Source organism: Thamnophis sirtalis, unplaced genomic scaffold (assembly GCF_051295495.1).
Source record: "Thamnophis sirtalis isolate CommonGarterSnake01/CBP01778 unplaced genomic scaffold, rThaSir2_p1.2 scaffold_6, whole genome shotgun sequence".
Taxonomy (NCBI): Eukaryota; Metazoa; Chordata; class Lepidosauria; order Squamata; family Natricidae; genus Thamnophis; species Thamnophis sirtalis.
This window is the reverse complement of record NW_028261386.1, coordinates 732832-747168: the sequence shown is the minus strand read 5'-3', so window position 1 is coordinate 747168 and position 14337 is coordinate 732832. Positions and strand designations below refer to the sequence as shown.

General features: G+C 43.2%; 1 protein-coding gene across 1 annotated transcript in view; it reads left to right on the top strand.

Annotated features, from left to right (window-relative positions):
• Positions 1 to 1255: 1255 nt before the first annotated feature.
• Positions 1256 to 14337, top strand: part of TRIM37 (tripartite motif containing 37) — a 66041-nt gene continuing 52959 nt past the window's right edge. Inside the window, exons 1-5 of the mRNA XM_087717082.1 lie at positions 1256 to 1548; positions 6924 to 7025; positions 8441 to 8481; positions 9493 to 9609; positions 14154 to 14241. Coding sequence (XP_087573208.1) covers positions 1528 to 1548; positions 6924 to 7025; positions 8441 to 8481; positions 9493 to 9609; positions 14154 to 14241 — 369 coding nt within the window. The 5' untranslated portion in view covers positions 1256 to 1527. The remainder of the gene's footprint in view (positions 1549 to 6923; positions 7026 to 8440; positions 8482 to 9492; positions 9610 to 14153; positions 14242 to 14337) is intronic.

Genomic DNA, 14337 nt, shown 5'->3' with positions numbered 1-14337 from the left:
GGACTAAGGAGACAGCATAGCAGCCTTCCAATATCTCAGGGGTTGCCCCAAAGAAGAGGGAGTTAAGCTATTCTCCAAGCACCAGAGGGTAGAACAAGAAGCAATGGGTGGAAACTAATCAAGGAGAGAAGCAACCTAGAACCAAGGAGAAATTTCCTGGCAGTTAGAACAATTAATCAGTGGAATAGAAGTTCCATCCAGAAGTTGTGAATGCCCCAACACTGGAAGTCTTTAAGAAGATGTTGGATAACCATTTGTCTGAAGTGGTGTAGGGTTTCCTGCCTAGGCAGGGGGTTGGACTAGAAGACCTCCAAGGTCCCTTCCAACTCTGCTATTGTATTGTATGTTGTATTGTATTGCAGATGTTTCATTACTCATAGCTAACATTATCAGTGCTTTTTTATTTTTATGCTACAGACCTGAGTTTTTCCAACTTGGCAACTTGAAGATATGTGGACTTCAACTCCCAGAATCCCCCAGCCAAGTTGGAATCTCAATTCTTATAACTACCCAGTTTGGAAAGCATAGTTGTAAAGTAATACACCTCTCTCTTATGTATATGTAGTCCTCCAGTTACGACCACAAGGGAGCCCCAAATTTATATTGTTCAGTGAAATGTCTGTTAAGTGCAATTTTGCCCCATTTTACGGTTTTCCTTGCCAAAGTTTTTAAGTGAATCACTGCAGTTGTTGTTAGTCATACAGTGGTTAAATAAATCTGGCTTCCCTCACTGACTTTGTTGCTCAGAAGGTTGCAAAAGTTGATGTCCTGACATTGCAACCCTCACAAGTACATGCCAGTTGCCAAGCCTTTGAATTTTGATCACGTGATCATGGGGATGCTTGCAATGGTCGCAAGTGTGAAAAACGGTCATAAGTCCGCCGTTGTAACTTTGAACGGTCACTCAGTGAAGTGTTGTAGGTCGTAGGGGCTACCTGTGTCAACTTTGCGGCACGCAAGCCTTCTGAACCCGTTGCAACCTGTCGCTCCTACTCACCTGCTCCAGAGGCTGCCCTCCCCATAACTAGCACTTTCGCGCATGCGTACCATTACTCTCCCGCTCAAGACAAATCCGGAGGGAAACGAAGCGCTCCGGCAAATCCGAACGGGCGCTCGCTCGGTCCCGCGCAGGCGCACTGGGGCGCTCTCAGCGCGCGCCGGCTAATGCGGCATCTTCGCTTCTCGGTTGGCGAGCATAACCGCGCAGGCGCAGTAAGGCGGCAGAGGGGGGGCTTCAACCCCTCCTCCCCCCTCCCTCGTCCCTCCACAGCCGGCGGGGCCGTTAATGACTCGGTTTCCCCGTGTCCTCCTCTCGGGGGCGGAGGGGAGGGGGAGAAATGGCCGGGATTGGGTCGGGGGAGTCTGTGGGATGAAAAAAAAGGCGGGAGGATAAAAAAAGAGAGGCCCCCCCGACCCCCGTTTTTTCTCCCCCCCGGGGGGGGGACTTCACACGCCGGTCGTTTCTCCTCAGGAGAAGAAACTGAGGAGACGGAGGCGACCACACCTCGAGGGAGGCGGTTTCCAGTCATGGACGAGCAAAGTGTTGAGGTAAGAAGCCTTCGGAATTGCGGTAATAACAACAACAATAGTAATAATAATGGTGAGGGGGGGACGGGTGCACCTGTTGGAGCGGGGGAGGGGCTTCTCCCGCCCAGAACGCCCCTCACCACCGAAAAAAACTTGTTTGGAGTCCTGTCCATCTGTGGGGGGGGGAAGGTCCTCCCTGGGGGGGTTTCTCCTTTTGGGGGGAGGGGGAGGCAGTCACCCCTACCCCAACCAGGATAAGACACCCCCCACACAGATCCCTCCCCTACTTTTTTGGGGGTGTTTCCTATCCTGGGTGGGATAGGGGTGGCTGTCCTCCCCCTCCCCCCAAATGGAGACACCCCCCCAGGGTAGGACTTTGGGGGGAGGACAGCCACCCCTATCCCACCCAGTATAGGAAACACCCCCCCCCCCAAAAAAAAGTAGGGGAGGGATCTGTGAGGGGGGCATCTTATCCTGTGTGGGAAAGCGGTGGCTGCCCTCCCCCCAAAAGGAGACCCCCCCCAGGGGAGGACCTTGGAGGAGGGGAGGACAGCCACCCCTATCCCACCCAGTATAGGAAACACCCCCCCCAAAAAAAGTAGGGGAGGGATCTGTGAGGGGGGCATCTTATCCTGTGTGGGAAAGCGGTGGCTGCCCTCCCCCCAAATGGAGACTCCCCCCAGGGTAGGACTTTGGGGGGAGGACAGCCACCCCTATCCCACCCAGTATAGGAAACACTCCCCCCCCAAAAAAAGTAGGGGAGGGATCTGTGAGGGGGGCATCTTATCCTGTGTGGGAAAGCGGTGGCTGCCCTCCCCCCAAAAGGAGACCCCCCCCCAGGGGAGGACCTTGGAGGAGGGGAGGACAGCCACCCCTATCCCACCCAGTATAGGAAACACCCCCCCCAAAAAAAGTAGGGGAGGGATCTGTGAGGGGGGCATCTTATCCTGTGTGGGAAAGCGGTGGCTGCCCTCCCCCCAAATGGAGACCCCCCCCAGGGTAGGACTTTGGGGGGAGGACAGCCACCCCTATCCCACCCAGTATAGGAAACACTCCCCCCCCAAAAAAAGTAGGGGAGGGATCTGTGAGGGGGGCATCTTATCCTGTGTGGGAAAGCGGTGGCTGCCCTCCCCCCAAAAGGAGACCCCCCCCAGGGGAGGACCTTGGAGGAGGGGAGGACAGCCACCCCTATCCCACCCAGTATAGGAAACACCCCCCCAAAAAAAGTAGGGGAGGGATCTGTGAGGGGGGCATCTTATCCTGTGTGGGAAAGCGGTGGCTGCCCTCCCCCCAAAAGGAGACCCCCCCAGGGGAGGACTGGGGGGGGGAGGACAGCCACCTCTACCCCACCCAGGATAGGGGAGGGAGGGACCTTATCCTGGGTGGGATAGGGGTGCCTGCCCTCCCCCTCCCTCCAAACAGAGACCCCCCACATGGGAGGACCTCCCCCCCAGATGGACAGGACTTCAAAGGAGTTTTTTTTAGGTGAGGAGGGTCTCCTGAAATACGGGGGGGGGGAGGGAGAATTCCTGCATGTGTGTTTTATTTATTTGACATACATGAATGTGATTTACCCTTCCTGTTTTGAGGGCATCCAGAATGGCAGTCCTCGACATACGACCACAAGTGAGCCCAGGGAATCTCCGTTGCTAAGCGAGGCGGTTGGTAAAGTGATGTGTTCCTCCACCCCTGTTTTACCACCTTTTTTTGCCACGTTGTTGAGTGAATCACCCCTGCTTTGTTTAAATTAGTTACACGGTTGTTAAGTGAATCGGGCGTCTCCGTTGACTTTGTGTTGTTAGAAGGTCTCAAAAGGGGGGAAATTGCACGACTCCGGGACACTGCAGCCGTCATAAATAGGGAACCAGTTGACGGGTGTCTGAATTTTTGATTGCGGGACCACTGGGATGCCACTTTTTTCAGTGCTGTTGTAACTTTGAATGGATGCTAAATGAATGGTTTAAGTCGAGGAGTACCTGTGCAGAATTTAAAAAATCAAAAATATGGGGGGGGGGGATTCAAACCAAGAAAATGAAGAATTGGAAATCTCTGAAAACCAGCAGCTCCCTCCCTGCCTGGCCCTGAAAAACCAGTAAAGGAAGCTGGTACCCCAGGACAGAGGCTTAGAAATTGGGGCCATCACCAAGAAGACTCTCTCCTGCTTTCTACCCAAACCTCCTGAGCTTCTTGTCTATGGAGATTCTCAGTCATCCCAGGCTATCATTGTCCAGTTGCCTCTTGAAAAAGCACTTTTGAGACTCCTAAGCTTCTCTTTCTCCTAATGGAACAGGCAGGCATGAAAGAGGGTAGAAAAATGTCTTTTTTGGCGTAGGTGAATGTGATATTCAGGTGGTCGTCAACTTACAATCATTCATTTAGTGACTGCAGTTACAATGGCGCTGAAAAAAGTGACTTATGATCAGTTCTCACATTTATGACTTGAGCATTCCCACATTCACATGATCAAATTTGGGCACTTGGCAACTGTCATGCATTTATGATCATCATAGCACTGTCCTGAGGTGCTATGATCACCATTTGTGACCTTCCCAACCAGTTTCGGACAAGCAAAGTCAATGGGGGAAGCCAGATTTGCTTAAATGCAACACAGTTTACTTAACAACTGGGGTGATTTGGTTTTAACAATCATGGCAAAAAGGTTGCAAAATGGACATGACTAATTTAACAATTGTCTTGCTTAGTGATAGAAATATTGCACTCAATTGTGGTCTTAAGTTGAGGACTACCTGCAATCCCCTCCTCCTTGTGGTTGCCTTTCAAAACCTTTATATTTATTTATGTCTATTTTATTTATCACACTTAGAAACTGCTCATCTCCCTCACAGAGCGACTCTGAACAGTATGCCAATCAGACATCAAAACATCACAACTGTATAAATATTATAATAAAAGTCAGATTAAAACAACAAAAGTTTTCATTCAAGATGATAGAATTGGGCAAAGTGTAACCCATGAATCGTCTCTGCTTTGGGTTCTGTCTCTGCTGTTTATTGGTCCATGATTTCAATGTTGTACATGTTGCAGGAGAGAGTAAAGGAAAAAAATAGGAACAGAGACACCGAAATTAACAGGAATGTTATTGATAACATGGTGTGTGGCAATCATGTTTAACTACAATTAATATTTAAGAAAAAACAAGTGTAAATTACACAAAAATAGAACAAACAATATATCTCTCAGTCAAAGACCTCTGCGATATTAGTAGGGTTATTTAATATCCCACCGTCATTATTTTTATAAATGATCAACACAGGTAATACACCTCCTTTCTCTTATTTTCCCTACAACAACAGTCCGGTGAGGTGAGCTGAGAGGAATTGGCCCAAACTGACTCAGTTGGTTTCCATGATTAAAGTGGGATTAGAGGTCACCATCTCCCATTTTCTAGCTTGTCTTAATCACTAAAGTCAAGCTATGACCAAACTGACAATAGTGCTGACTATTGTCTTTATTTTAAATAAGCCATCTTGACATTTTTTGGAAAAGCGTCTAGATCTTAACAATGTTAATTAATTAATGATCTTAGATTGCCAGTTTGATATTCATAACCAACAATTCACTTTTCTGTTAAAATACTTTACATTTCTAGTTTCCCAGATTGAGTAGAAAGCATTATTGTTCTTTGGGTTGGTATAAATTCAGCACACTTGGTCTCTTCTTTCCCTGATACATGAATTGTTGCAATTAGGTCAAAACAGGAAAGGGGTACTGTGGACTGAGATATCTCCTGTTTGAGTTGCTGCAGGGAAATATTAATGCAACAAATTAATGCAGTGAAGTCACAGATCTGGGATCTGATAATTTTTTCACCTCTCTTATATGCTGACTTTTTAAACAGGCAGGAATCCATGATTATAGTGTTTCTGTGCTCTGTTTTGTTTGAGAATGTTTTGACACAGAGCTCCCAAAACCTTTTTCTATGGATAAGATTATAGTATCTAGAGCATGCTCTGTTTTAGCATCAGAACTCCTAGATCCAAACTTGAAATTGCTATAAATCTCCTTTTTCATTCATGGGATTGGAAGGGACTAGAAGTGGAAGAATCAATAGTCTCAACCTAACATGTTATAAGGATAAAATCAGAGGGTGTATTAAATATACAGGTAGTCCTCACTTACTGACTCTAATGGAACCAGAATTTCCATCACTAAATGATTCAGTTGTTAGATGAACCATCACATGACCAAATTGCTTAGCAACGGGGTTGTTAGGCCAGGACCTCACAATTCTTCCATGCTTGTCATGCTTGCATCTGCTTCAACTCCCTTCCCATTTCCCTCCCCATCTTTTCCCTTTTGGCTGCCTCACACTCCTCCATCTATCCCTGCCCTCCCAATTGATCTTCACCGCCTTCTTCCTCCTGCTGCTGATGACATGCACCTGGAAGAGACAGCTACTGGCAACTTGTGAGGCCGTCACACACTGTGGTTGTAAATACAGGCTGGTTGCCAAGCATCCAAATTTTGGTCATGTGACTATAATGACCATAACTTTAAGGACTGACCATAAGTATTATCGTAGTTGTTCAATGTTGTCATAACTTTAAACGGTCATTGAATGAATGGTTTTTAAGCAAAGACTACCTCTATTACCCTGAGCTCCTGAAGGAAAGTCAAAATATGAGTTTAACATGTAAGCATATAAAAGTGCAAATTTTGGATTGCACCGTATTCCACAGAGCTAAGAGAAAGCAAGAATAAAATGTGACTTGTTTTCATATCTTTCTGAATCTTACCTGAAGCAAAAAAAGTACTGTGAAAAATATTACATTCTGATGGAATGTGCATTTTATGAATCATGCATTTCAGTCCATCTTAGAAACATACCAATGGGTTGTGTTGGTTTACGTGCCCTCGTCCTGCTTATGGGGATGTTGTATTCTGCAAGATTATAGAGGAGATGTGTCCAACCTGTGGTCTACAGTTACAGTTCTGGACCGTTAGTAAATGCAAGTCCATAAGATTATAAATCTCTTAACAATATTATGTGATTTATATACATTAACTATATTATATATTTTATAGGCGACCCAACACAATTCCACTCATTGCGGCCAGGCAAGCCAAAAGGTTGGACACATATTCTAGAGTGTCTTCTAAACAATTATATACATACTTATATTTTGCTCTTTGGTTGCAGTGTTAACAAGATACTGAGGTGTAGATGTAGCAAACGGTTTTTTTTCCTTTAAACAATGACATTTAAAAATAATTGCTTGTTGGTTCCTCTCCAAACACGGTTGTATAGCACCCCAGAGCAATATAGTTGAGCCTAAGTTTAAGTAAAATGTGACTTGATATGAATAAGATAATGTGGATGCAGTTTACAGATAAAGCTGATCCATACTTGTCTTGATTGTGTTTCTTCCTTGCAGAGTATTGCTGAAGTATTTAGATGTTTCATTTGTATGGAAAAGTTGCGTGATGCACGCCTGTGTCCACACTGCTCCAAGCTATGTTGTTTCAGTTGTATTCGGGTAAGTAATCACAAATTTGGAACCAAGTTACTCATGGGGAGATAGTAACTGGATTTTGGATGTGTGGTTTTGAAAATACTTCAAAACAGATGTAAGTGTACAAGGATTCTAATGTATTGGCACACTAAGAAAAACAATTTTAACCTTTTGTTCTAGTGCCTGCCTACTTTCCATTTACTAGTAGCCTTGCCCAGAAAAAATATTGGAATAATGTATATTATTTCCCTAAAAAAACAGCAGTTCTGAATGTAAACTGATATTTTTCCAAAACTAAAGATTAATTCTGACTTATTTTCATCTTTTCTTTCAGCCCAAGAGGTAAAAAATGTTGCTTTCTTTTCAGGTCTTTCAACCAGTTGAACTTATTCCTCCGATTATGCTTAGATATGTATCCCCAAAGGTGCTTTTTTCAAGAGGCCACTGGACTTTCTGGTTTTTCTTTGAAGACTTTTCGCTTCTCATCCAAGAAGCTTCTTCAGCTCTGGTTGGATAGTGGGGAATTGAAGGATGTCTGCAAGGAGTATCAATCCTTCCATTCCACAGCATCCGATCAGAGCTGAAGAAGCTTCTTGGATGAGAAGAAAAACGCCTTCAAAGAAAAACATAAAGTCTAGTTGCCTGTTGAAAAAAGCAACCTTTAGGACAATCATGACTTGGATGACGGAGAATCTCCATATATATTTAGATTTGTATGTTGCTGTTAAACTTCTTAAGAACCCAGAAGTTTATTACAGTCACAAGTGATTCTAGTGATTCTCTGAGAGCTTTTACACATTTAATTTTCTGAACAAAATAATTAAATAGGGTTGGACCAATATTTAGGCTTAATACATTGATAACATACAAAGAAGTGCCATGACCAACTTTCTTGATTAATTGTTACCTCCATGTGTGACTAATAGACCACAGGTTCATATCCCGCCTTAGCCATGAAAGCTGGTTATGTGAACTTGGGTCAGTCCCTCTTTCTCAGATCAACCTACCTCACAGGGTTGTTATTGTGGGGAAAATAGGAGGAGGAAGCTGTGTTGGATATATTTACTGCCTTGAGTTATTTGTAAAAATAAGAAAGGTGGGACACAAATAAATATAAATCTAGACTAACATATAGACTCAGTTTACACAGCATTTTAAATTAAACTGGGATTGGCTAGTTTATACATTAGCATGTTCTGGGAATTCAGCCATTGTGTGTGATCCAGCCCATTCAACAAGTTATAATTTAGTATTGGGAGTCATTTTCTGAACGCAATCGTATACAGATACAATAAATAGGGATAGACGGCAGCATGTGAATCCCATTCAAGAATAATTTACTTATGCTGAAGAAATATGTCCAAGCTTATAGGATTTACGCTTTTCTAATGTTTCTGGAACACTCTGGTGTTTTATAATATGCCTGTTTTGTTTGACAGCGTTGGCTGACGGAACAAAGAGCTCAGTGCCCACATTGTCGGTAAGCTTTCACTTGAAGCCCTTTGGACTGTTGTGGTACCCAAAGCAAATTCTTTATTTTAGGTGGCTTTTTTTTTTGCTGATATTCACAATGCATGTTTGGGAGGAACAGACAGATTATAATTTACATTTGGCACATGATGGAATGTTATCTATCTTGACCTTCAGTCATGAATGAAAGTTTAGCCAAGGTACAATTTTAGAAATTGTCCATAATTGTCACTCATTGAGGATAAAAGAGCAGTTTTTGAAAGTTCTGGGAAAAAGAGCCAGCTTTTCTGATGTAACTTTAAACAATTCTTCCTAGGTCAAAGTATAGACAACCTGGTTCCCTCTAATACTGTCATCGTAATGTACACTTACCTAAATATCCATATACCAAAATGAATACAAATGGATAGTGAAAATAATACAGTGAAACTAAAGATAGATTTATTGTAACACTATACCTAAAGGTTCTCTAACGTTTCACCTGGAATCGGTCTTCATCTCCCCAAGGGAAGCCTACTCACAGTTTGGGAAGCCCTGTTATAGTACCTTTGACCAAGTTCTGTGATTTCCATCCTATGAGCCATCACGACCAATGCTCTCTCTGTGTGCTGTAAATCTCAAACTTATGAATCCTATTTCTTCTTTAAATCTTTAAACTTTTGGCTTTTATTTCCCCCCCAAATATTTTTTTTATTCCTGGTTTCAAAATCTGTTGGACAAGATTTCTCTCCTTGAATGAATATGAAATTATTTACTATTCTTCATTAATTAGCTTCCTCTGAATGTGGAAGAAATCAGAAGGAACATTTCAAGTTAGAGTGCCTGAATTGTAGTTTATTAATTGAACACCCGCAATTTCTAATATAGTCTTTTTTTTTATTAAATGCTTCAAAGGTAGAGAGATTGGATAAAGATCTTGTGCATCTGCATAAACTCCTGTTTTCAATTCTATAATAATAATTATTCTATTCTATTTTTTCCTCTAAGAAGCAGGATTTTTACTCAAAACTTTTCCTTGCAGAGCTCCACTTCAATTGCGAGAACTTGTCAACTGTCGTTGGGCAGAGGAGGTGACCCAGCAACTTGACACACTCCAGTTGTGTAATCTGAGCAAGCATGAAGAAAATGAAAAAGACAAGTACGTAGATTTGAATGGCCTGTTGACTGAAGGGTTTGTCATGCATTAGATTTGGATTTGGATTTGGATTTTATTCAATTTGTAGGCCGCCCTATTCCTCGAAGGGACTCAGGGCGGCTGAACAAAGCCAAGGGAGGGGAAATTACAAAAAGTAAGACAAAGACAATCAGACAATACAAACAGTTTAAAAGCACAACAGACACAGCAAATTCGAGTAATGGGGGGAACTCAACCACAGGCTTGCTGAGACAGCCAGGTCTTCACGGCCGTCTGGAAGGCCTGAAGGGTGGAGAGGGTCCGAATCTCCACGGGGAGATCGTTCCAAAGGGCCGGGGCAGCCACAGAGAAGGCCCTCCTCCGAGTAGTCGCCAGCCGACATTGGCTGGCAGATGGAATACGGAGGAGGCCTAATCTGTGGAATTGAATGGGTCTGTGGGAGGTAATTTACCCCTAAATTCGTTCATAATCAGACGTTTTAAAAACATGAATTTTTCTCCTGGAGTGGATTTATAGTTACATTGTGTGAGATGTTAAAATGGAACATTGGTATTTACTGTGAAGTTTGTTTTCTGTAATGCATTGAGGGCGTCATTGGTGTGCCAACCATCCTCCCACTTGCTTTAGTTTAGAGGTGTCATAGAATTTTTAGATGCAGTCATGGGAAAGAAAAAAGGCCTGCCTTTACAAACGCAGAAGGGTTACAGAACAGCAAAAAGTTAAGCTGCCATATTTTTCAGAGTATAAGATGCTCCGAAGTATAAGACACACATAGCTTTTGGGAAGGAAAACAAGGGGGGGGGGAAATCTGCTTCTGCCTCCCAGCAATTTGCCTCCTTGCAACAAATAGCAAACAGTATAGACCATATACACTATTTGTAGTGTTACATTTCAGACTATACTTGTACAGATGCTGTTAAAATTGATGTGCTTTCTGGAAGTATAGTTATTGTCTGCTATTTAAAAGGAGATGCAATAGCACTGGGCCTCTTCAGATCAAGCATTTATTTTTAAAAGCTTCTTCATTTTGTTAAGCTGTCTAGAACAATAAGAAAGCAGTCTTTAAAAAATAAGTCTTAATAATTTGAACATTCTATAGGCATTTATAGTTACCTCCTTGCAGCAAACAGCTGATTAGCACAAGAAAAAGAATCTGCTTCTGCCTCCCAGCAGTTTGCCTCGTGGAGCGCACTCCCAGCCATCAGCTGTTTCAGGCTGCAGGGATTGCTATAGCTTATTGCAGCCTCCGCCAGCCCCATTTTCCCCTTTGCTGCAAGGAGGTAAATTGCTGGGAGGCAGAGGCCAAAGGGTGGAGGTGGGTGGGTGGAGCTACATTCAGTGTATGACACCCCCAAATTTTCACCCTTTTTAGGGGGGGGGGGAAAGGTTTGTCTTATATTCCAAAAAATATGGTAAGTAAAAACATTGATACCCTCTCCTATTTCTATGAACAATGTGCTCCATCCACTACATGGAGTTTTTGACTTAGGACTGTAATTGAGCACACAATTTTCATTTAAAATCATGATGTTGGTATAGTGCAGTGATGGGCAACCTTTTTGGCGTGGTGTGTCAAAAATCGGCAAAAAATCGAGCATAACTCGCGTTGTGTGTCACTTCGACAAAAACATAATTTTGCGCAATTTATAGTTTAAACTACAAAAATGTATAATTGCAATATATAATTGTATTTAATAAACCAAAAACAAATTATTTAACATACCTGCTTAGTAACTTCTTTGTTCATCAGTCGATTTCATATGTTGCCCTTGATATTATTGAACTTGTTTGGGGTGCCGTGAACCAGGGCTGTGGAGTCGGCTGCTTCCAGCTCCACGTCTTCATCAACATGCCGCTCCAGCCCGCCCCTGCTATGAATATTCCTAGTGACGCGAAGGCGAAGAATATGAATATTCATAGCAGGGGCGGGCCAGAGCAGCATGTTGATGAGGACGTGGAGCTGGAAGCAGCAGACTCCACAGCCCTGCCGTGAACTGAGATAAGTGTGGTGCGGTCGTAACCGACAGTCCCAGGAGTAGACTCTCTGTGCCGGCCTGACTGGAGAGAGGCGCGCACTGTTCCCGCGCTCCTCTCCTGCGGGTCCTCCCTCGCCGCGCTGATGACGTGTGTGCACACGGCACGCACGCCTTACCAGCAGCCCCTGCGCTCAGAAAGGGGCGGCGGCGATACAGTAAGTGAGTGTGGGTGGGGGAGATCACACAGATTCTTTTATCCTCGGCGGCCGTGCAGGAGCCGAGGATGAATCGCTTGAAATCCTGTGCGTGTCACCCCAAATGGCTACGTGTGTCAGCACTGACATGCGTGTCATAGGTTCACCATCACTGGTATAGTGGGTTACCATGTGACCAGATCTAACTTTAGACTTAATTTTTTGCAGAAGTTATAAAGCAAACACTGTAGTTGTTAAACAAACCCTTTCTTAGCTATGGGGCTTCCCCCCCCCCTTTCCTGGAAAACTGGAAGTAAATGCAGGTTTCTGGCAAAAATGTAAATTGTAATCAAGTGACTATGGGCCACTGCAAACAGTCGTAAATGCAGGCCAGTTGCCAAGCCCCTAAAACATTGTCCTTTAACTGTGGGGGAGGGCAGATCATAAGTAACATATTCTGTGTTGATTTGCCGCAACTTTGAATGGTAGATAAGCAACCGGTCTTAAAAATTACTTGTACAGCAAGTAGAAAACTATTCCACAGCTCACAATTTCATATTCCTACAATGATGGTAAGTATCCTTCACTGGTGCATACCAAACAGACCCACAATTTAGGGCAGAAGGTTTCACTGAATGAATGTACTTTATGAGGAAGTGATCACCTGCCAAGCATTCTCCAAAGGAGGCTTGAGCTGAGGTTAAACATAGGATTTATAATTCTTAATTAAAGATGACATAGATAACCTGGTAGCTGTCATCAAAGGAGCATTTGTTGGGAAAATAGCTGGATCTCTGTGCTCCTAAACATGTTTTTCCAGAACAGCATTTGCATACAGTTTACATCCCAAAGTGATGAAGCCCCTATCTGTTTAGAGATAGCCAATTTGTAGTGAAGAAAAGCATCAGGAATGTAAGCAGGAAAGCAGGCTTCCTCCATTCAAGCAAGCTGGATGTTGGTAGTTCTCCAAGCATCCAGTTCCTTCTAGTCCTATGCCAACCTGGAATTTTGCCTAGAATAGAAAGAAAGCATTGGATGGAAGGATAGAAAATAAAAGGCCTTTCCTTTTGCAGCAAGAACAAAAAGGCTTTGGGGTGACATGATAGCAGTCTTCCAATATCTCAGGGGTTGCCTCAAAGAAGAGGGAGTCATGCACAGGAGCCCCTATTTCTCTGGCCTCCTCCTATGGTTAACACAAAGCACTGTTCCAAGTCACTGTGAATCTGGTAGCAACTACCTTGGCTTTAAGAGCCGAGGTGGTGCAGTGGTTAGAGTGCAGTACTGCAGGCTACTTCAGCTGACTGCTTGTTTGGCAGTTCGGCTGTTCAAATCTCACTGGCTCAGGGTTGACTCAGCCTTCCATCCTTCCGAGGTGGGTAAAATGAGGACCGGGATTGTTGGGGGCAATATGCTGACTCTGTAAACCGCTTAGAGAGGGCTGAAAGCCCTATGAAGCGGTATATAAGTCTAACTGCTATTGCTATTGCTATTCCCCAAGGCACCTGAGGGTAGAACAAGAAGCAATGGGTGGAAACTAATCAAGGAGAGAAGCAACTTAGAACTGAGGAGAAATTTCCTGACAGTTAGAACAATTAATCAGTGGAACAACTTACCTCCAGAAGTTGTGAATTCTCCAGCACTGGACATTTTTAAGATGCTAGATAGCCACTTGTCTGAAGAGGTACAGGGTTTCCTGCCTAAGCAGGGGGTTGGACTAGAAGATCTCCAAGATCCCTTCCAACTCTGCTATTATATTGTATTGATTTTATAGAGAAGCTACGTGAGAAGATAAGCTGACTTGCAGTACATTTTAGATGTAACCTAAACATTGTAGCTGGAACTGTTCAATTTCTATGTGTAACTAACCTGCGTCTTGATAATGGAAGGATTGAACTAGAAGCTTGTGGAAAGCAGTCAGGGGCCAAGTCTTTTTATATATTTTGCCTTAATTTAAAGTACATAAATTTTTATTAATTATCTGAATATACAAATGAAAATGACATTTTCATGAGGGAAAAGGCAAGGGAAAAGGGAAATAGAGTGAGGTAAAGGAGGAGGAGAAAAAGGAAGAGGAGGAGGATTTTATTAAATACTGAAAGAATTTATCTTTGGTACAAAAGCTTTCAGTGTACTTGCAAAACGACAGAGAAAAATAATAATAACTGAATTGCTGACTTGAAACTTCTCTATGTATGTCATTTTACATTGTTTCCTGTTTTTATTGGCATTTCAGCAGTAGCTCACTTTGACTGATGTCCAATAAAAATAAGCTCCTTAATGGCACTTCCCACCTTGTTAAAATGATTGAGGGCAATTTTTTTTTACTATGGCTGCTGTTCCATTTGTCTATAATTTCAGTTTTTCCTTTTTTTTTAAGGTGTGAAAATCATCATGAAAAACTTAGTGTATTTTGCTGGACGTGTAAGAAATGTATCTGCCACCAGTGTGCACTTTGGGGTGGAATGGTGAGTAAGCTTTTTATGTACAGATGAAGAACAAAGAGTTTATGCAATGTTTATTTTATAGAAACCAAAGCACTACCCTCATGGTATGAACTTTTT